Below are 23491 nucleotides of genomic sequence, written 5' to 3'. Positions count from 1 at the left end.
TATGCAAATGAGCGGGCGTGAGGTCAGAGGCAGACGGGAAAGGGAAGAGGCAGAATGGCCGCCGCGGCTCCCGCTCCTGGCGCCTCGCAGTGCCGGAGCCCCCGCTGCACGGCGGAGCGCAGGGGAGTCCGCCGCGAACTCGACTCCTGGCGGCACCGGCTCATGCACTGTGTGGGTAAGGAAGGCGGAGGGGAAAGGGGCTGAGGGAGGGGGGTGTGGTGTGCGCGGGGCGGGGCGGGGGTCGGCCGGTGGAGAGGAGCCGCCGCCGCCGCCGCCGCCGCCGCCGTGAGGGAAGCGCCGAATGCCGGCCGCCAACTCCCCCTCAGGGAAAGGCCTGGAGGGGCGGGGTGGGGGGGCACTTGCCCGCCGATTTAGGCTCCGCCGCCGCCGCCGCGCTGAGGAGGGTGGATGAGCGGCGGCTCCTTTTGTCCCGGGTTCCCTCCTCAGAGGGTCCGTCCCTGTGCGCGCCCGCCCCTTTAAGAGGGGAAGCCGCTCGTGCGTTGACGGTTGGGATTTGAAGTTTCCCCCTCCCTCGCTCGCTCGCTCGCGCTGGCCTGCGCCCGCCAGCCTCCCTCCCTCCCTCCCTCCCTCCCTCCCGGGTTGTCATAACAACGGCAGTTCTCGCTCCTTTCTCCCCCTCCTCCTCCCCCTCCGCCTCTCCCCCATCCCCGGCTATCCTGTGTCCAGGGCGGCTTATAGGGTCGGGTCGGACACCGTTGTTGTTCTCCTCTCTCTCCCTCTCCGCTCTTGGAAAACTTTTCGACAGCTCCGTTGGCTGCAAAAACCACGTATTAGCTGTGGATTTGGTGGCCGGGTGTGTGCGCACATAGAGATTTTCGTGTAGCGTGGGTTAGTGGCGCGACTCTCGATTTCTCGCTCCTTAGGTTTGCTTTTTCCTGCAGACCTTTATCCAGGTGTTGGCCTTATCCCATTCGGGTGGAACTGTTAACATAAGATGAGCAGATCGTACCCAAGGGGAAGTTGTACAAGCGCTATCAACATGTGCAGCTCCCGTTTCTTGCAGGGACATTTCCAAGTGGGTCGTGCCCCATGTTAGAGATGGGGATGGAGGAAGGAAATGCCATTTGATTTTTATACAGTACAGTAGTTCCAGTAGCAAAGTGACTTGGGTTGGTCCTTCCTCTGCTATCTAGTGCTGCTAAATGAAGATCTTTGGATATGATTGTTGAACTACCTCCAGGTAGCATTTTTGTTCAGAACTGTGTCTTCCAGTCTTAGGCTTCAAGAAGGCATTTTCTCTCTGACAGTGTGGGGCATCTAGGTTGGCATCATTTAAATTTACATGAAGCACATTGTCTTGCAATCATCAGTTGAATCTCTTGAAGTCAGTAGTATGCTGGCTTCTGTTCATTATGTGGCTAAGAATAAAATGAAAGTGGTTTTGGAGCAGTGTTGGAAACTCAAGATATATAAGCTAGGTGTGAAATGGCTCCTTAACCAAAGGTTACAGTCGCCAAAACGGAAAGTCTGGTTGCCATTTTCGTACAAGATGCTCTAAAGACTTGTCAAATGATGGACTGACTGATTGATTCTCAGTTAAACATCTGGCTAGGTCAGATGATAACCTTCAGCTAGGTTAAGAGCTTTGAGAGCTTAAGAAAAGTCACAGTCATATACATACATACACATACACACTCACATACATTGGCCTATTTCAACCTCTTATTCTTAATGTTGACTGCTCCTGCTCAGGCTGCACAGGAAAAACATTTTGGTTCCAGAAATTCATTCCAATTGTGCAGCTAAAATGTAACAGAATTCTACAGGATGTGGTTTTAGTGTGTGAAAACAGTCAGGATCCAATGATCCCCAGGCATCCACCTCCAGATTGCAGAGATTGTCAGGTGCCCTCCTGGCACTCGGGCATCTTCACTTTGTCTCAAGTGGCTGAAAGCCTGCCCCCTGGCTAATTTCAAACACTGGTTTGGAGAGATACTGATGTATGAATTATGTTTGGATAGCATTAAACTGAAGGATTGCTTTTTATTATTTGGGGCCTCTGTCAAATGGACTTTAGCCATTCTGTTAGCTTTATGCAGTGTTTGAGTTTGGTGTTTTAATTTGTTGGAAGCCGCCCAGAGTGGCTGAGGTAACCCAATTAGATGGGTGGCATATAAATAATAAAATATTATTACTATTATTAGTGTAGAGTTGCATAAGCAGCTGAGAACTTGCAAGTTCTGGCACCTCATTATTCCCTACACTGCTTTGCAGCTTGCAGATCGTAAGCTCTTTCACTTAGATAAGAAAAATGATGGGGAACCAAAAATAAAGTACAGTATGGGCATTCATATGATCTAGTTCAGGTGGTGGTTTCATATTCAAATGTACTACTGAAAGTGGGGGACTTTAATTGTCTATAGAGCCTACTTAAAAATGGTAGAAGCGCAGCCTTCAGGTTGCCCCCCCCTTCTGTCTAATGTATTGGCAATACAATTTTATAGTTGGACATCTTTCCTCCCCCCCCCCTTTAGCCCTAGAAATTGCATAGTATTGCTAGTTTACAAAAATGTGGAGAATTCAGAAGCAGTGCTTATTGTTTGTAAAGCAATTGCTATGTCTTGATTAAGAACAGAAGAGTCTGCTGGATAAGGCCAGTGGAATCCTGTTCTCACAGTAGCTGAATAAATGCCTGCAGGAAACCTGGAAGCAAGACCTAAGCACAAAAGTTCTCTCCCCTTCTATGGTTTCCACCAATGGTATTCAGAAGGATTATTGCCTCTGAGTCCATGGAGAACGATCATAGCCATCATGGCTAATAGTCCTCTCCTCAGTGGCTTATGACTCACATGTTGGCTATTTTTACCTGACAAAAATTTCTCCCTCCTCCACACTTTCATTCAATATTTTTGGAAGTGCAGAATCAATATTTTAGTATCCAGCTACTGTGTTGCCCAACTGCCATATGTATTTGAAAGATAACATGGACAAGATCCTGGTGAATCATTAGAACCATTACATCATCTTTCATGTAGTATTGGGTACCTCGGTTGTAAACTTAATGGAACAAGTAATTTGGAATATGTCTCTTGCAGGACCAGTCAGTAATATGCACAAAAAATTAAATTCTTGGATTTGGCCTTCAGAATTTATGTTGCAGGAAGTTATGAGAGCAGAAAACTTGAATTCAGAAAGAAGTAAAGTTCACTGTATGTTACATAAATTTGAACAGTTAATGATGTGCAATTGGCGATGTTGTTCTGAAATTTTCTTACTGTTAGAAAACTGGTTCCAGGTATGGTTGGGTGATATCTGGATTTCAACTTGACGATATATCACCAGCAACATATCACGATATCTTGATATATCACAATATATATCTGCTGTGGTGGAGGGCCTTGCTGGGCCTCCCTGCAGGGGCAGAGGGTCCCCCCGCAGCGGTGGAGGGTGTGGCACTCTTCCCTGTGGCGGCAGAGGATACCGCGGGGCCCTCCTCCACCGTGGGGAGGTCTGGCCGGGCCCTCTGCCACCACAGATATATATATCAAGATGTTGTGATGTTTAGCTGGTGATCTATCATGATATTAAAAACCAGATATCGCCCAGCCCTAGTTTGGTGTGTTCTCTGTATGACCTGTTTTGCTGTGGCGGGTTCCAACCCTCCAAATACCACAAATTGCAAAAAGAACCAAATAAATTCTCTGTGTAAAGTTGTTCACAAGTTTATAAAGATACAGGTTTTGGCAAACTACTCCCTCTAATTGAGTAAAAGAGGTTTGGTTTTTACTTTTGCTAGAATGAAACTGCAGACACGTCTCTTCTAGATGGCTCTTTTACTTGATTGGTTCTGTTTGTGTCTTTTTTTTTTGAGTTGTCATTTGTGCACAACATTTATCCATCTTTAGCTAGATCCCCCATCTTGTCTTCATGTGCTTTGTAATCGTGTAAAAAAGTCCCTAGACATATCATATTGGTGACTGAAATCTAGATTTACGGTGCCATTTGGCTCCTAGCTTTTATATTTCAGTTTCTAACACTGCTCTTCTCAGTCTCCTCTTTTTCAGGCTAAACATGCCCAACTCACTCAACTGTTCCTTATCAGCTTGGTTTCCAGACCATTGATCACCTTGGTCTGTCTCCTGTTCACATGTTCCAGCTTCTTTATATTCTTCTTAAATTGTGGCCCCTAGAACTGAACACAGTACTCCAGGTGTGGTCTGACCAAGGCTGAATTACCGTATTTTTTGCTCTATAAGACTCACTTTTTCCCTCCTAAAAAGTAAGGGGAAATGTGTGTGCATCTTATGGAGCGAATGCAGGCTGCGCAGCTATCCCAGAAGCCAGAACAGCAAGAGGGATTGATGCTTTCACTGTGCAGTGATCCCTCTTGCTGTTCTGGCTTCTGAGATTCAGAATATTTTTTTTCTTGTTTTCCTCCTCCAAAAACTAGGTGCGTCTTGTGGTCTGTTGCATCTTATAGAGCGAAAAATATGGTACTTCCCTTGGCTGGGACAGTTGATGAAGCCTAGAATCAGGGTGGATTTGATTTAAACCACTAGTCAGTAAGACTTGATTTAAATCATTTTTTTACAGAAATACTCGTTCTTGCTGGTATAATCTTAATATTTACAACCAGATGGTTTTATTTTTGGAATAATAAATTTTCAGAGTAGTTTTTACAGTTATATAAAATATTACTGATTTTGTTATACTTTTAGAAATACATAGATAATTATGAAATTACTGTGATGTTTTATAAGTTAACTGTTTATATTTGGACAACTTTTCTGCTGTACTTTATTGGAAGGGAAAAAATAATCATTTCCTTAATAACAATTCGAACAACTAAAACAATAACATTATAGCATATGTATCCATGTTTGTTAACTGATGTGGTTAAACAAAAAAAAACTTAGACTGAGTTTTAGCACACATGAAAAACTTACAACAAATCCTTATTTCCTGATGAATAGCCTTTGGACTGTAATGTAACTTAAATAGAAAACTATCTTTAGAAAGATTTTTCCTCCAAAAGCGTTTTAAAAATCCAGTTTAAATTTTAAAATGATTTTTTAATTTATTTTTTAAAATAATTGATTTTTATCCACTCTGCCTAGCATAACATTAGCTTTTGTTGTTGTTATTGTTGACTCGTGTTAAGCTTATGGTCTACTAAGGCCCCCTAGATTCTTTTCACATTTAGGTCTGGCAAGCCACAAGTCCTCCATCTTATATTTGTGCAGCTGATTATTCCCATTTAAATGTAGAACCTTAAATTTGTCCCTATTGACATTCATTTTCATAGTTCTGGCCCAGTTCTCCAATCTGTTAAGGTTGTCTTGAATCCTGTTTCTGTATTTTGTGGCATTGACTACCCCTCCCAGTTTGGTGTCATTTGAGATTTGATGAGTATCCCCTCAATTCCTTCAGCCAAGTCATTATGGGCCTGGAAGGGAACCCTGTCGCACCCCACTTGTCACTTATTTCTAGGATGACGAGAAACCAGTAGTGAGAACTCTGGGTTTGGTCAGTCAACCAGCTATGAATCAACCTCACAGTTATCTTGTTCAGTCCACATTTTAGTTATCTCCTGCTTGGACTAGTGCAATGCGCTCTACGTGGGGCTACCTTTGAAGGTGACCCGGAAACTACAACTAATCCAGAATGTGGCGGCTAGACTGGTGACTAGGAGTGGCCGCTGAGACCACATAACACCGATCCTGAAAGACCTACATTGGCTCCCAGTATGTTTCTGAGCATAATTCAAAGTGTTGGTGCTGACCTTTAAAGCCCTAAACAGCCTCAGCCCAGTATGCCTGAAGGAGCGTCTCCACCCCCATTGTTCAACCCAGACACTGTGGTTCATCGCCAAGGGCCTTCTGGCGGTTCCCTCACTGCGAGAAGTAAAGTTACAGGGAAGCAGGCAGAGGGCCTTCTCAGTAGTGGCACCCGCTTTTGTGGAACGCCCTCCCATCAGATGTCAAGGAAATAAGCAACTTCCTGTCTTTTAGAAGACATCTGAAGACAGCCCTGTTTAGGGAAGCTTTTAATGGTTGATTTTTTTATTTTTATTGTATTTTTACTACCGTATTTTGTTGGAAGCCGCCCAGAGTGGCTGGGGAAACCTAGCCAAATGGGTGGGGTATAAATTATTATTATTATTATTATACACCTTCTCAGCAAGAATAACTTAGACTTTGTCAAAAGCCTTACTGAAATCAAGATATACTACATCCACAGCATTCCCTGATCCACTAAGCTTGTATCTCTGTCAAAAAAAAATGAGATTCAGATGTCATGTTTTTGAAAAACCCTTGCTGGCTCTTAGTAATCGTAACATCCTTTTCTAAGTGCTCACAGTCCCGACTACTTAATTATAACTTAAAATTGTTAGCCTGGAAGTAAATATTCCACAAATGAAGAATTACGCTCTCTCTTCTCTGCATCACTGCAGGGTTTTTTTTTTTGTTTTTTGTTTTTTAAACCCTCTAAATTAAACCTTCTCTCCCTCTGATCCGGAGTGTTTTCTCTGTACCATGTAGTACCCCCCCCCCTTTTTTTTTACTGCATCCCCATCATACACCTCCAGCCTTTAGGCTGAGTGAGACAGCTTCCTCAGGTGGCAGATGCTTGGGGCATGGAATAGACATAACTATATGTGCCAAGCAATCTGCCCTGCATCTCCTAAGCTAGTTTACTGCCCCAGAGTGTAGTGGAGGATGCTGTCTCATGGCCAGTGTTAAAGAAAATGCCATTATATAGTAACATTTGTAGAATTGAAAGGGACCCCGGGGATCAACTGGCCCTACCCCCTGCAATGCAGGAATCTCAACAAAAGCATACATACAGAATAATGGGGCGGGGGGGGTATTTTCCTTTGCCTTATGCAGCAAAATGTCTTGGGGCCAGCCCTGTTTACCCCTCCTTCTTGTTTCCCAAACTTGGTTCTCCAGCTGTTTTTGGACAACAACTCCCATCATGCCTAGCTAGCAGGACCAGGGGTCAGGGATGATGGGAACTGCAGTCCAAAAACTGCTGGAGACCCAAGTTTGGGAAACACTGACCTGCCAACCTGTGCTCCTGAGATCTGCAAAAGAAGCCTTGATGGTGGTGCCCCCAACAAGAACTGTGTGTAGATAGATGACTCAATAGATTATCGTCTCTGCAGTGGTGCCCCATGTGTAGAACTTTCCCCAGGCAGGTAATTCTTTCCCCTACATTATCGGCACTAGAGTAAAGATATTTTTGTTTACCCAAGCCACCTGGTCTTCAAGTGACAGTTTGGAATTAAGAAATACCCATAAGCCGCATACCTGCTTCTTTGGGGCAGTGCAACTGCTCCCAGAAGAGGTAGGCTTCCTAATTACCAGACATGCATATATATGCTTTAAAGTTCTTGAAAGTTGCCTGTTTCTTAATGTAAGTAGCTTGGGGGGGGGGGGGTTGGTCGGGGGGGTAGATAGAAGCTGTGTTGTTGAGTCCCACTTATCTTGGGGAAAGTGGATAAAACTTTTGTGGGCAGGGATGATAGCTTGCTACATTTGGAAGAATGGTCAAATAGTCTGATACTTAATACTTCACTTTAATACTGGCTTTTTTATTTATTTTTCAAGCCATGCAATTCTGTCAGAAAGCTGAAAGTGTAATATTAAAAGAAAAGACAAAAATAAAGTAAAAAATAAAATTTGTCATATTTGGTGTCTTGTAATAGATGCTACTCCACTCTTATCAAAATCTGTATTTTGTCTGCTTTTATTGAACTGTTGTACTCTGCTATAGTATTCTATTTCAAGTAATAGTAATTTTGTTAAAGACTGTTCTGTTTTGTTTTAAATGTGAGATAACTGCCAGGTATATCAAACTATTCCTGTAAGGAAAAGAAGTCTTGGGCTATGTTTTGGAATTCATTCACTGGTGTGGTTTGCTGGTAAAAGGCTTCAGGAATGTGAAGATCTGGGAGATTTGGAGTGTTTCTTACTTTATTTACCCCTGAAATTGGATATGGAAAATGAATTTCACATTGCAAAGCCAACATTTTCAGGTATCTGATCTAGGAATGTGCCAGGCTTGCCGCTCATGGGTTTTGTTTTTGGAGGTGGATGGGGATAACCATGAGCATTGGTTTGCACATAATGCAAACGAAGTCTCTGGTTTCCTCCCCAGCATGTCAACAGCAGGACAAGAGTGAAGCAGAGATTTTTGAGCAGCATACAGCAGCACACTGCTGATTCATTTTAAATCATAGTTTATTTTTAACTAATTTAGCCAAATACAGTACCTCAGCTTCCACACACACACACACCCCATTATATATGCAGCAAGGCTGGATATTTGTCATCCTCTTGGTTGAGAATGTAACAACATTTTATACCCTTAATATTATCTTTGCTATCTTTCACAGTTTACCTGGCATAAATATCCTTTGTTTATTTGGGACCTAAATTGATTAATAATACTTAAAAATTAAAATTAATTCTGCAGAAACTGAAGGATCTTTGCAAAATAGCAATTAAACCATTAAGAATGTATTAAAAGTGTGTAGGTAGAAGCTCCTCACTTCTTGATCTTCTCTCCTTTCCAGCTTGCCTGCTCTAGGTTTTTCTACCTACTTACCGTATTTTTCGCTCTATAACACGCACCAGACCATAACACACACGTAGTTTTTAGAGGAGGAAAACAAGAAAAAAAATATTCTGAACGAAATAGTGGATATATGATTTCTGTGGTTCATGCTGTGGCCACAGACATGTGATCTGACAGTGAGTTTGGAGTAGCCCAATGCAAAAATCCTGAGGATCCATGGAGATCCATGCTTTGTAACCACGGAGGAGGGAAGGAAGGGGAACCATGGATCTTCTGCTCACGACTGCAGCAGATCCCCCCTGCCACCCACAGGCATTCGCTCCATAACACGCACAGACATTTCCCCTTACTTTCTAGGAGGAAAAAAGTGAGTGTTATGGTGCAAAAAATACGGTACTCCTCTCATTCTGCTCCCCCCTCCTTTTTTTACCTTTTTTGTTGTGCCTGAATCCTAGGGAAAAGGAAGTCACTTGCTTGTTGAAGTCCGACTTCAGCGGAACTTGCTTCTAAGTAAGCGTACATAGATTACAGCCCAAGTCCCTCAATTTTCCTCCCTTCCCAAATCTATAATTTTGGTTAAGGAATGTTGTTCAAGTTAGCTTCAACTCTCCCCACCCCTGCCAAAAAACAAATTCCCCTTGCCACCCTCTTTGGAACTCACCTGTGTGCTGTTCTTTCCGGCTGAGGTGTATCTCACTTATTTCCTATCAGCCTATTCAAGTTTCTAACTTTGCAGGGTAACTTTGCAGGGTCCCAAGTCCAGTCGGCCGCTGAAAGGATCCCAGAGAGAAAATTGAAGTCACTCCTGCTACTGAAAGAGTTCTGGATTAAGCTTAGAGCACTGGTTCTCACTTAGCTAAGTGCTGTTGACCCCCTTTTTCAAAAGCCAAGCCATGGCCTCCATACTTCTGAAGATTTTGATAGCTCTGTGGTAGGGCTGGGCAATGTTGGTTAAACTGTGATGCTGAAAAATAAACTGCATTGGCCCCAGCCGGTGGGGTGTCAGGTGAAACTGCCACAGCTCTCACCATGCAAGCTGAGGTGCTTTCACCCCAGCGCCTTGCGGGTTGTGGCCAATACTTGCGCACGACCAGCAAGGGACTCTGGGCTCCTTGGGCAGGCTCTGTGTGTTTGACTACCTTAGCCTTTACCCGAGTGGGTGTGCTGCCTCTTTCTTCCAGGAGGTCATTGTTGGAAGGAAAGACACAGCCCACCCTCCCGGGTGAAGTCTGCAAGGAGTGGGCTCAGGGCTCTCTCAGCTGGGAAGGACAGGCCTCATGTTTCCCAGCTAAGCATCCCCGATCCCACTCCTACTCTTGTGCAAGTAGGAGCGGAGGCGGGACTCTGAGGCTGAGGAGGGGGAACATTTTAACAGAGCCCCCATTCCGCCTCTGGCTCCTGCGAACCGGTGGCGGGTCAAGGGCTCCGTAAACTGCTTTGCTGAGGGGAGGGCAGCAGCATGCTCCTCAGCTAAGCAGTTTAAGGAAGTGGAGGGAAGAACAAGCTTTATCGGCAATTTGCCAGTGCAGCTTGTTTCTCCCTCTGCCTGCGCAGAATGCGATGGCGGTTTCACCAGCAGTATATCGCTGGTGCCTCCAGCTCCTGGCTAGTTTGTTTCTCCCTCAGGACGCTGGGTGCTGGAGGCAGAGGGACTTAAGCGGTGACTGTTTCACCAGCGATATACCACTGAGTGAAGCTGTCATCGTGGTCTCCCCTCCATACTGATCCTGGGTGATATATCGCCCAGGCCTACTCTATGGTCATTTTTGTTATGTGAATGGTGCCACACACCCCCTGGGTGAGTTAAAGAGATCCCCTGACATTTGGAGACTGCTGGCTTAGAGGATGTGTAGGTCAGAGTGTGCATACACCTTGTCCAAAGTTGAACCTTGATCTGTTTTCATTAATTCCTGAATATGTATAGGTACCATAATAAACTAGATGAGCTCCGAGTTTTGCTAAAAAAATTTGGGGTGCTGTATGCCTTCTGTAAACAAATAAAGGCTCTTACCCTTTTGGTGTTCCTTGCTAATCTAAGCCTCAACCCTTCTGCTGTGTTCTGTCACTCTTCTGAGTGACCGTGTCCAGCATCTTTACTACAGACACACCAGGACCTGTAGACCTATAAAAGATTAACTAGGTGCTGGGAAAAAGAATACTGGCATGTCTGTCAATAAAATACTACCGTATTTTTCGCCCTATAGGACGCACCGGCCCATAGGACGCGCCTAGTTTTCGGGGGGGGGGGGGGAATCAAGTAAAAAAATATGACACCCCCCCCCCCCCCGCAGCTCTGGACCTTCTCCCTACTTTTGTGGGAGGTGTCGGAATTCCCCCACCTCCTGCAAAAGCCCACAGGAGCCCAGCATGACTCCTGCGGGCTTTTCGACCAGGAGGGAGAAGGGACTGAAACGGCCAGTCAGTCCCTTCTCCTTCCTCGAGGAAAAGCCCCCAAGAGCGGCACGCTCTTTAAAGGGAGCGTGGCTCCTGCGGGCTTTTCTAGGAGGTGGGGGAATTCCCCCTCCCCCCTTGTAGAAAAGCCAGCAGAAGTCGCGGAGCCCCTTTAAAGAGCACACGGCTTTTGCCTGCTTTTGCGGGAGGTGGGGGGATTCCCCCATCTCCCACAAAAGCCCACAGGAGGGTTGGAGAGTAGCGGGAAGGCGTCGCGCGCCTTCCTGCTGCCCCCCATCCTCTGGGGCTGGCGATGGGGGAAGCGCTGCTTTCCCCACCGCCAGCCTCAAAGGCAGGTTGGAGAGTAGCGGGAAGGCGTCGCGCGCCTTCCTGCTGCCCCCCATCCTCTGGGGCTGGCGATGGGGGAAGCGCTGCTTTCCCCACCGCCAGCCTCAAAGGCAGGTTGGAGAGTAGCGGGAAGGCGTCGCGCGCCTTCCTGCTGCCCCCCATCCTCTGGGGCTGGCGATGGGGGAAGCGCTGCTTTCCCCACCGCCAGCCTCAAAGGCGGGTTGGAGAGTAGCGGGAAGGCGTCGCGCGCCTTCCTGCTGCCCCCCATCCTCTGGGGCTGGCGATGGGGGAAGCACTGCTTTCCCCACCGCCAGCCTCAAAGGCGGGTTGGAGAGTAGCGGGAAGGCGTCGCGCGCCTTCCTGCTGCCCCCCATCCTCTGGGGCTGGCGATGGGGGAAGCGCTGCTTTCCCTACCGCCAGCCTCAAAGAGCAGACTCTCCTGGCTTCAGCGGAAGCAACGCGAAGCCTCCGGAGCGCAGGCTTCGGAGGCTTCGCGTTGCTATTGCTGAAGCCAAGGAGCCTGCATTCGCCCCATAAGACGCACACACATTTCCCCTTCATCTTTGGAGGGGGAAAAGTGCGTTTTATAGGGCGAAAAATACGGTATATGGAATTGGAAAACTAGTCAGATAGAGTGACAGACATGAGAAGACAGCATGGCGTTGTCAGAGATCTTCCATGAACCTGGATTTACATTTGTTATGTATTGGGGGTTGAGTAGGAGTCCAGCCCATGAAACCATTAGTGGGAAGATCCTACCAATGCATCTAATGAGTCTAATGTCTTGAGCAGGATTTCAGCTGCTGATTTTACTTAGGTAACATATTTAGGATTCAGTGTTCTCTGAAATACAGTGGTACCTCCGGATGCGCACGGGATCTGTTCTGGATCTGCAGATCTGCACATGTGCGCACGGTGAAACCTGGAAAAATACTTTTAGGTTTGCTGCATTTGCATCTCATATGTGGAGATGCACATAGGCGCTGGTCTTTGCTGCTGCTGCCCCTTTCAGGTATTCCATATCCTGCAAGGTTATCAATAGCTTCTCACTTTAATGGCTATGCCAGGGCAGTCCAACTTTCCATGCCCAGTAGGTTGCAATAATATTTTGACACTGAGTCTGTGAGCCACACACTGAATTAAATTTCCATATCATAAATTAAAGTGTTCGCTATATAATAATAAAATTATTTAATATACCCTATTTTTCACTCTATAAGACGCACCAGATCATAAGACACACCTAGTTTTTGGAAGAGGAAAACGGGGGGGGGGGATCTCAATCACCTGGGAGAGGCTGCACGTGGCTAAGGCTCCCCCAAGAGCCGTGTTCCCTTTAAAGAGCCGCGTGGAGTGTGTGTGTGGCTCTTGGGGGCTTTTCCCCAAGGAGTGAGAAGGGCAGCCCTTCTCCCATCTTTGGGAAATGTCCCCAAGAGCCGCACACACGCTCCACGCGGCTCTTTAAAGGGAGCACTGAGCAGAGCCTCCCTCCTGCATTCACACCATAACACACACACACACATTTCCCCTTACTTTTTAGGAGGGGAAAAGTGCGTCTTATAGAGCGAAAAATACGGTACATGGTACCCCTGACTGTTAGGTCCAGTCCTGGATGGTTGCGCACTCATCTCGCTCTATAGGCTGAGGGAGCCGGTGTTTGTCCGCAGGCAGCTTCCGGGTCATGTGGCCAGTATGACTAAGCCGCTTCTGGCGAATCAGAGCAGTGCACGGAAACGCCGTTTACCTTACCGCCGGAGCGGTACCTATTTATCTACTTGCATTTTGATGTGCTTTCGAACTGCTAGTTGGGCAGGAGCTGGGACCGAGCAACGGGAGCTCACCCCGTCGCAGGGATTCGAACCGCCGACCTTCTGATTGGCATGTCCTAGGCTCTGTAAACAGATTTAATACACAAACAGATGAATCCGCGTTCGTTAACAGTGCAGGACCCTTTTTCAAGACTTTAAGTTGTTTTCTTGAATGTTGCTGAGGGCTTTCAAAAAAGACTTCGTGAGCCACATGTGGCCCGTGGGCTGCAGGTTGGACCACCCTGGGCTATGCTCTGCCTCCACTGTCAGAGACAGTATGCTTATAAATACAAGTTGCTGGAAACAGCAGGAGGGGAGAGTGTTCTTGTTCTTGGGTCCTGCTTGTGGGACTCCATCAGTGTGTGGCCATTGTGGGAAACAGGTTGCTGAACTGATGGATCACTGGCCTGATCCAGCAGGCTGTTGTTATATTCTTAATAGTAGTATGTCCCATAGCTTGAGAATCATTGGCTCGCTATTCCTAAATTGGGCTTGCTGCTGATAGCTCTCTGCCTCAAGTTTTCTGCTCATAAAACTTATATATTTCCCTGAGCATTGGAGCAGGTAGCTCTTCCTAAGCAGTGGAGGGTTAGAGTTTTGTCATCCTTACCATTCAGATCCGTTTTGAGTGTTGGTTGTTCATTGGTTGTGCTTCATCCCTCTTCTGGTCTGATTGCCACTTGGTGTGCTGTGCTGCTGGTAGACATCTTGTGTCATTATAGATGATCATATAGGTGGCTACTTAATTCAAATTAAACTGCTGCAAAGGCCTGCAGCATTAAAAAGTATTTGAGACACCTGAAAGTAAAAAATGAGGATGCCTGCTAAATCTCTGCTGGAATAGTGCTCCACAGCATAGGACACTGCAGACAGTACTCCTATGGATGATTTCCATCAATGGAATATTTTTTTTTTTCCATTCTCAGATGTGATGGAGTAGGTAGGGGCTTCTTGCTACAAGAACAGGAGGAGGAAATATTGTTTACCCCCAGCACCACCTTCCAATTTATTCAAAGGGTTCTGCTATCCAGAACAGACTTTTCACGGTGCACAGAGAGCAGAAAGAATGGATTAAAATCACATCCCACCTGTAGGAACATGCAGTTTGCAGAGGTTCATGCTGATACAACCCTAGAGGTGCAGATTTTAACATGTTTATTATATAAAATTAAGATTGCATTTTAAGATGCAATATCTTAGAGATGCTTCAGATATCAGAATATTTTAAAAAATCACAATTATTAACTCATTCTACTTGTTTTCCAAGTCAAACGGATTAGAAAATGAATGTCCCTATAATTAACATGTCACAGAACTGAGATATAATACTTTAGGTTGTCTATTGGTTATTCAGCCAGACATTATAAGTTTTCTTATAGTATCATAATCACCCTGTTCATACATCATGGGTACCCAGTTTCTATACCATACTTAGCAGATTGGAACATGCTTATCTGCTTCCTGCTTACCTTTTCTGTCTCCTGCCATGGGCCATAGCCAATACTGTAATCTGTGCAAAAGTGTACTGATTCAGATTAACTCTACATGTTGAAACAGTAACCATAGCTCAACATTTTCCCATATGTGTATGTAATATACAGAGGAGTCACAACTTCAGATTTATTTCCTCATGAACTTTATGTCTTGGAAATGTATGTGTGGTGTATTTCGAATACATTGGCAAGTTTCTTTCATAATACGCAGAAGATGGAGAAATCTGTAGCAGAGGAGGAGGCCGTGTGTGACCTTGCCATTGTTTTACAGCCGTGGCAGATTTCTTGATTACATTATTAGACCTGAAGATGTTCTATATTCATTTAATATTTGAAAGTACTTTTATGAATTTGGTTGTGAGGGCATTTGAGTATCTTAAAACAAGCCTTTGCATCTTCTAGTGTTACTCTAGCGCCACCATGAACTCAAAACAAGATAATGTGCTGAACATTAGGTATTAGGTGCATAACTAAGTTGATGTACAATGTTACCTTAATTTTCTTCTCCATACTATATAGCAATATTATTTCTGTGATGAGGTATTCTCAGAAACTGAAAGATGTGATGGAGCCACGTTGATGTTTAGATCACTGAGTCAACAGAATATGACTTTATGGCACAATAAGCTTTAAAAGTTCTTTGGCACTTCCTCCATTAGTATAACGCTTTTAAACAAAAGAAGTCCAAATATCTCTTCCACACCATCTCAAAAATAAAACTACATTTGAAGTCGCCGCTCTGTATTCTCTTTCTTTCTTTCTTTCTTTCTTTCTTTCTTTCTTATGTCTTCTACATCTTTCATTGGGGAGTAGAAGTTGACAAATAAAGGTGGAGTGCATGTGAACACTTTATGATCTTACAAAGTATTATTAGAAGTGAGTTAGAGTTGGCACAATTGTCAAATATGGTCAATTGATTGCTTAGTATTTGATCTTGGTCAAATATGGTTAAATATTCAAAGAACAAAATAGCATACCTTTTTGAAAACTCATTAATGGTAAAATTTGTTAGTAAGAGTGGGAATGACGGCAGCAAAGGCATGAGAACTGCAAATCCTGCAACAGTCCAAGGCAGATCTGCTACTGTCTCACTGATAATGTACACAGGAACATAAGCATTCATCAGTGGCAATGTTTAGTGCACAGTGTGTCTAACTAGGATCAGAGAGACTTTGGTTTAGAGCAGTGTTTCTCAAACTTGGGTCCCTGACTGCTGTTGGACTACAACTCCCATCATCCCTGACTACTGGCCCTGCTTGTTAGGGATGATGGGAGTTGTAGTCCAACAACAGGTGCCCAAGTTTGAGAAGCACTGGTTTAGAGTTTGATTTGGCCAAGAAGAACATTATGTGATGTTGGCCCCTGCTTTCCTCCACCAGCCCCTTCTGCCCTCTGGTTTGTTAAAAATCCAGTTCAGCACTGAATGATACGTTTGAGAAATGTGAGACAGAACAAAAATCAATATTCATTTTGAGACCTGCTGCTTTATTTTAGTAATGAGAAGTCTGTATCCTTCCAAACATTTTTGGGCTCCTTCCATCATCTGCAGTTAGTGTTAGAAACAGAGATGGAAAAGCTAGGAGCCAAAGGATCCCAGAACCTGGGTTACAGGCACAAAAACAAAATGGCTAGTCACCCCCCCCCAAATGCAGCAACACTTTCTGTTTATTTTTTTGAAACGCATGAACTAATACACAATTTACATCAGTGACAGTTTGCTGCTATCATATTTTTAAGAGCAGCTCTTAATTGGATACCACAAACATAAATGGGGCTCAGTCTCAGCAATCGTTGCCAGCCATATGTATATAAATACTGGTGGGTGGGTGGGTGTGTCCGTGTCCGTCTGTCTTAACTCAATATGTTATGTTGCAGCTTCAGCAAGTACCGCAGTCACAGTTAAATGTGTCTCTTACAGTATATCAAACTTATTAGAAGAACAGGCCTAACAACACAACCCTGGCCATTTCTACACAAAAATAGATCCTACTGAAATAGATCAAGGCAAATGGGATTGGGGTTGCAACCTAATTTACTATTTTTTGGCAGTAACTCTCCATTTGCAAGAAAACATTTTTTTTGCAGGACTGCATGTACAGCTGAACCTTCAGAATCCTGTTACATGAAAGGTTCTGGGTACCTGGGATGCCACATTTACCATGGCAAACCAAATATGTAAATGTTAATGCATTTTGCAGGCCTTCCTTTTAATATACAGAATTTGAGAATCTCACTAAAAGATTAATGTTAGCACCATCCCCTCCTTCTCCCTTGAAGGCTGCCATGTCCTTTCAAGAGTGTTTTCTTGTCCCAGCCAATGTGAGTCCAATATTATGAGATTCATTACAATAAAACAACGAGGTGGCAGACTTACAAAGTGGGTTTAAATGAGTCTTTAAAATGCCATAATATTCTTCCTAAATATTATTCCATAGTATTCCTTCAAAACATTGGGGGTTGGGGGAAGAGAGGAGGTCCCAAACTTCTCCAAAGCATCCTTCCGGCGCCTCATTATGTAAACCAGAAAGGAATGCCCACAAATGGAGGAAATAAACTTGTTGCTAAAATAACAACAAAGCAACCTCCCATTCTTCCTTGATTCCCTTCCTCCCTTCCAAAAGCAAAGCTCATTTTGCTTAAAAGAATGTCCATACAAACCCCTTCTCTTCTAAAATAAGGGGGTGGGGGAAGATGACCACCTGGAGGAGAAGGAAGAGGGGGAGACAATTCATGCCTTTCCTACATGGGAGCAAAGAACAGAAAGCAAACTGAAAAATGCGTGCCTCATTAACAACAGACAGCCTTTGGAATCCTCAGGAGGTTGGGAGCAGCCCACCATAGAAGGACAGTTTGCTTTGTCTCATATAAAGTTGGATTCAAAGCTTCCCTCCTACCCACAAGAGATAAGTAATCCATTTAAGCACATGAAGTAGCTTCATTCACAGGTGGATTGTTTACTTATGCAAAAAGTTCCACAATGGAGTGTCTCTAGCACAGGGGTCAGCAAACTTTTTCAGCAGGGGGCCGGTCTGCTGTCCCTCAGACCTTGTGGGGAGCCGGACTATATTTTTATTTGGGGGGGGGGGGATGAACAAATTCCTATGCCCCACAAATAACCCAGAGATGCATTTTAAATAAAAGGACACATTCTACTCATGTAGAAACACTTATTCCTGGACCGTCCACGGGCCAGATTTAGAAGGCAGTTGGGCTGGATCTGGCCCCTGGGCCTTAGTTTGCCTACCCATGCTAGGCTAGCATATCAACAATAGTTGTTAACAGCTGCCCTTGCTGTCCTGCAGTGGAGATTACTTTCATGGGCAAATGAGGTGACTGCAATTACTAACTTGGTCACTAGATGGTGATCTTAAGTCGCAAAAAAACAAAAAGGCACCCGTAATTTCGGACTGTGTGCAGTTGGCATGGCCAGTGGTCAGGAATGATGGGAGTTGTAGTCTAGCAACATCTGAAGATCCACAAGTCCCCCTGCCCCCAATTCATTCCATAAACTGGTAACGAAAAATGATCCTGGCCATTGCTGCCACCTGCTACTCAGGTGGAGCAGCATCCAGTAATGTCCCCCACTTAAGCTGCAAACCTTCGGAGGATGTGTGACACCATCAAAGACCAGATTTATTGAAACTGGTCATGAATTTATTGATTTAGATTATATTAGTTTACCATCATGTATCCCAAAATGCCTCTTTTCTTTAGGTAGCTAGCTAGAAGGGAAGGTTAGTAAAACTATGCAAATGTTAAATATGCTTTCTGTTTTATGTATATAATAAAACTGGCGCCAGCCCCGCGGGACTTAGGGATCCCCATTAATATTCATTTACGGCAGCGCCAGCCAATGGGCTGGAGCTGGGGGCGGGCCCACCTGAGGGCACTTAAGGTCAGGGCAGCCCGGTTGAAATTTTGCCTACTTCTTCAATGTTTACTGTCTTGCATATATCATTCTAGTATGGGAAGGGGCAGTATCTCTGGTGTGGGACATGTGTTCCTTCTGGGTAGTTTGTGCGCTCAGCTCTGGGCTCCAAGAAGCAAAATAGAGGAATGGTATTTGACTACTGAATGATATTTATATTTTCCTTCCCTGGTGTGGTTATTGCTGCCTTCTAGATTGCCTCCATTTTGGGCAAGCTGTACACTTCTTTGATTTGACTTCCTGTTGTCTTTATAAACCATGCAAATAATGATGGCTATCCCAAGAGGCTATGTTATCATAACGGTAGTTTGTAAAGAAAACTACCTTTACAATGTATTATGACCATACATAGTAGCAAAGGTATATCTGAAGGGGGCCTCTGGATTCCTCCATTCATTAGGCTTTTAGCATATGCAATATAGGTAATGTTTGGTGATCCAAAATGTATGTGCAATGTAAATACATGCTATACACCAGGGTTTCACAAACTTGGATCTCCAGCTGTTTTTGGACTATAACATCCATTATCCCTAGCTAGCAGAAGCAGTGGTCAAGGATGATAATTGTAGTCCAAAAATAGCTGGAGACCCAAGTTTGGGGAAGCCCTGCTTTGCACATTCTGCACATGTAAAATAGGAAGATAACTACTGGCCTTTCACTTATATACCAAGCCAGTGACAGTTGCGTTTTAAACTTACTGTATATGGCAACAATCACAGAGCTCCTGAGCTGGAGAAGAAGCTATTTCTGTAACAGAGGAACTTCCTCATCCAGTTATGTACCTTGCCCAAATCAGCTATTAAACCGTGTTCCAAAATACTTAAATCTTAGAGGTGGAATAAGTAACATCATAGCCTTGGTGTGTCCACAAGTTAACTAACATTTGAGGGAAGAACAAGAAAGGAGGAGGCAGAATTCATTCCACTCTGTATATAAATCGTAGCTGTCATACTAACTTTGATCTTGCAAACTTGGCCAAACATTATCAAATAAATAATAATACAGATGTCCAGTTAACACATAATATTAAACCAAACTGGTTGTGAATTCTTGCGAGTATTAAAATGTAAAATATAAATTACACAAAAGAGAGATAATGTACTGTAGTAACACAGGGTTGGGTTGTAATTTTACTTCAGAGAAATGTAGACAGTAACTCTTTTAATTTTTAAATAAACTTTGTAAATATTGAGGAACTGAACAATAAAGAGATCCTCTTATTAACCAACAATCCATATAATAAGTTAATCCTAGCAGTACTATCTATTAGGAAGTGCCCAGTAGTGCCTGGATATTTTTAGAAACCAACAAATACTGTGAATTTTAAATGGATAGTGCAATTTGTGAGTTTGGAGCCATCATGCAAAAAATTATGTCTAGTTACTCCAAAAGCATGTTTCAGTCCACCATCTTGATTAAAAATTAAACATCTGAATAGCATCTTGGTGGTGATGAAGTCTTCCATCCCCACCACTGGAGTACAAGGACTGAGTTTGGTGATGATATCTCAAGATTCAAGCAAAACTATGTCAAATAATGGGCAAAGACAAGTTTCTGTGAGATCCAGACTTTGACAAACAGCACTGACCCCACCTTAGAAACCCTCTGCCAAGTATGGCAATGTTACCTACACAGGTATCTAAACGTATAGTGAACAAACAAATGGACAGACAAACCTTTTTCCAAAATATCTAGTAGATATCTTGGGAACAAAGCTCTGGAAATTCTATTTCTTGATCCTACAAGCCACAACATTGTGTGAAGGGATTTCAGAGATTTGGTGGGCTGGGTCACACAATTTTAAGTGGGTGCAATTCATCGGAGTTCTCACACAAGCCATGATCTCTCCCCACACACACCCTAAATGCTCTATTCCGAGATGCATTTGTGGGCTGGGGGAGATTATGTACAAGGTTATCAATAACGTGGATGGTGCCATTCTGTCAATAACACCACTCCCCCAAAAAATACCACTTGGAAGATACCCACTAGCCAATTAGCACTGAGAAGAAACTCAGTTTAGTGTCTTGTCCCCAAATGTAATGATATACTTTTCCCACTGCTACATTTGTGTAAATAACTTTTTGATGTAATTGTAAAATGTTTTAATTTTTCTTTTTGGTAGGTTTTGAAAGTATTTTAGAAGGGCTTTATGGACCAAGGCTACGAAGAGACCTCAGTTTATTTGAAGGTAAAAAAAAGTTTGAAGTGCTTAAAGGCTATCTTTAAATAATGTGACAATTTGAAGCATGTTTTTGAAAAATAAGGAATTGTCCTGGGGAATTTTAGTGTTTGTTGTCTTTGATATCTTCTCTACAAGTGCTTTTCCATTTCTTTTAACCTTGATTTAAGATTAGTTTAACGTCCTTGATTTAACATAAGTGTTCCTGATATTTTGTTCATTTTAGAATATTGACACTGTTAGTTTCTTTTTGGGGTATTACCTAATGAAAGGAATAACAGGAATCGGTGTACTGCTAAGATTATTTTTGAACTAATTAAATATGATAACAGTAATGATTTTGCACCATTATTATCATAACAGGATAAAGTCTCACTTTTCTGAATCCTGTGCAAATGTATATTTGTAAAAATATATTTATTTTAATAAATTATTGTTTAGTTAAAAAAAACTTTTTAAAAGAGTGCAGTGGATGAGGACTAGATTCCAGAGTCGTCAGAATCAAGTAGTAAAGCTTTTCCCATGTTTATGGCTTCAACGCTATTGCTTCTGCCATTAAAAAAGATGTTAACAGGGAAAATAACAAGAGACTTCAAAGAAGTCAGGAAGACTACTTTTTGGGTGCCTTGCACATCAGTCTACTTGTTCTCTGTGTTGGGATTTGTTGATTTTTCTCTACTGTGACTGGAAACTGCTTGGAAATGAGTTGTCTGGACAGGGCAGAGAGGAATAGAAGTGGCCTTGGTATGCATATTCCAAGGCAGGAGCAGGTAGGGCTGGGGCAGAGAAATAGGCTTATGGGCAGAATGCTGGTAGACGTTTGAAGGTTATCTCCCCTTCCCCATCTCATTGTCCTAGCAGCACCCCTTTTGTTTTTAAGCTTCTGTTTCTCAATTCAGGTCCATTAATAGATTTCATTATTGATTAAGATACTAAGCTAGTGTTTTATCACAGAAGCCTGGTCAGATGATGCTGAGTTAAAAGTCAGCTTTATCCACTGGATTTTTCTGTGTTGCAGTATCTTAAACCTAGAAGACGGGTAGTGGAGATTCTGTTGCAATTTCACCATTTAAAAATTTTCTGGCAGTCATTTTGAATGTTCTTAAGGGCCAGTGTTAGAGACAAAACTGGGTTTCTGGTGGATGTATCACCCAATCTGCAGTCCAACAGTCTTCCTACCTAAGTTAGCTGGACGGTCTCAGTTTCCTGTGATTGTTTTCTGAGGGATTTCATCCATGCTGAGATCTACCGATACTTGTCATGTTAGTATTTCATGATCTCCATGACACCTATGAGTCTGTCTGTTAATATCTGTCACCACGCAACTGTCTGGACACGGTCTTGCTTTCATGTTTTGTGTTGATTGGGATGACAGTGATCCGAAGGTGGAATAACTTGTTATGGTTCCTATGTCATGGCTGCAACACTACTTGTTAGGGTTTAGGCTTAGTGGACTTCCCCTCCTCTGTAGATATGGTCACCACCTGCGGAGACAGACATATCAAGCTGGTTTCCTAAAAGTTGTAGGGGATTTTCATGCCGCTACAGCTGACATTCCTCTTGAAATATAGTGATTTTTGGAATTTGGAAATGGTCCAAGATGCTGTATTACTCCTGAGCATCCTCTCCTGTTGGAAAACACAATGACAAGAACAATAAAGGAAACAATAAAGGCCTTCTAGGTACTAGAAAAAATCCTAGTGTTAGAAAGAGAATTAGCTGGTGCTAGACTCTTAGTCTTTATGCTAGTGTGTTAAATTTTGTAAACAAACACAACCCAATCTGAATGAAGTATGGAGTAATATTCAAAGTTCCTTAAAACAAATACAGTGGTACCTCGAGTTACAAACGCTTCAGGTTACAAACTCTGCTAACCTGGAAGAGTTACCTTGAGTTGAGAACTTTGCCCCAGGATGAGAACAGAAATCGTGTGCCGGCAGCCGCAAGAGGCCCCATTAGCGAAAGCACACCTCTAGTTAATAACAGTTTCAGGTTAAGAACGGACCTCTGGAACAATTTAAGCTCGTAACTAGAGGTACCACTGTAACTTGTGTTTCACATATCCAATATTAGAGGGGAGAATACATCACAGTGGGTTCAATAGAGAGTGTTATACAGTGGTGCCCCGCAAGACGAACGCCTCGGAAGACGAAAAACTCGCTAGACGAAGGAGTTTTTCGTTTTCTTAGCCGCTTCGCAAGACGCATCTCCCTATGGGCTTGCTTCGCAAAACGAAGCTTGCCCTGCAAGCTCCGGGGATAGCGGGGAAACGCAGCGCGTCTTCCCCGCTGTCCCCGGACCCCTTTTGAACCAAGGGGCGGCAATAGGGAGAAGCGATCTTCTCCCCTCCGCCCCTTGCTTCAAAAGAGGGGACAGAGGGGAAGGCGCGTGCCTTCCCCTCTGTCCCCGGACCCCTTTTGAACCAAGGGGCGGCAACGGGGAGAAGCGATCTTCTCCCCGTTGCCGCCCCTTGTTTCAAAAGAGGGGAGAGGGGAAGGCGCGCGCCTTTCCCTCTGTCCCCGGACGGTCTCCATAGGAACTCATTGATTGATTTTCAATGCATTCCTATGGGAAACCGTGCTTCGCAAGACGAAAAACTCGCAAGAAGAAAAAACTTGCGGAACGAATTGATTTCGTCTTGCGAGGCACCACTGTATTGGAATCTTATGCATGTTTATTCAAAAATAAGTTTCATGGGGCATACTCCCAAGTTAGGTAGAGGTAGCAGAGGTAGCCAACATGAGGGCATCCTGGGGTTTGGGATTGCAGCCTTAGTCATTCTTAGTTCCCACTGAAA

At 43.8% G+C, this 23491-nt stretch overlaps 1 protein-coding gene and 1 long non-coding RNA gene across 11 annotated transcripts in view; both read left to right on the top strand.

Moving 5' to 3' along the window:
• The window catches only part of LOC307223648, a 730364-nt gene that overhangs the window by 670433 nt on the left and 36440 nt on the right, over nucleotides 1–23491 (top strand). The gene's annotated exons all lie outside the window — the stretch shown is intronic.
• LCORL (ligand dependent nuclear receptor corepressor like) overlaps nucleotides 19–23491 on the top strand; it is a 59913-nt gene continuing 36440 nt past the window's right edge. For 5 of the 10 annotated variants that reach the window (XR_013842130.1, XR_013842131.1, XM_079989563.1 and 2 more), the window contains exons 1-2: nucleotides 19–175; nucleotides 20638–20703. Coding sequence is in view for 7 of the 10 variants with exons in the window: in XM_079989563.1 (XP_079845689.1) it covers nucleotides 55–175; nucleotides 20638–20703 (187 nt within the window). In the remaining 3 variants the exon portion in view is untranslated. The remainder of the gene's footprint in view (nucleotides 176–20637; nucleotides 20704–23491) is intronic. The other 5 variants (XM_079989565.1, XM_079989566.1, XM_079989567.1 and 2 more) reach the window with 3 other exon arrangements.

Source organism: Podarcis cretensis, assembly GCF_951804945.1.
Source record: "Podarcis cretensis genome assembly, chromosome: 9".
NCBI classification, from domain to species: Eukaryota; Metazoa; Chordata; class Lepidosauria; order Squamata; family Lacertidae; genus Podarcis; species Podarcis cretensis.
Note: the sequence above shows the minus strand (reverse complement) of the source record. Positions and strands in the feature narration are given on the sequence as shown.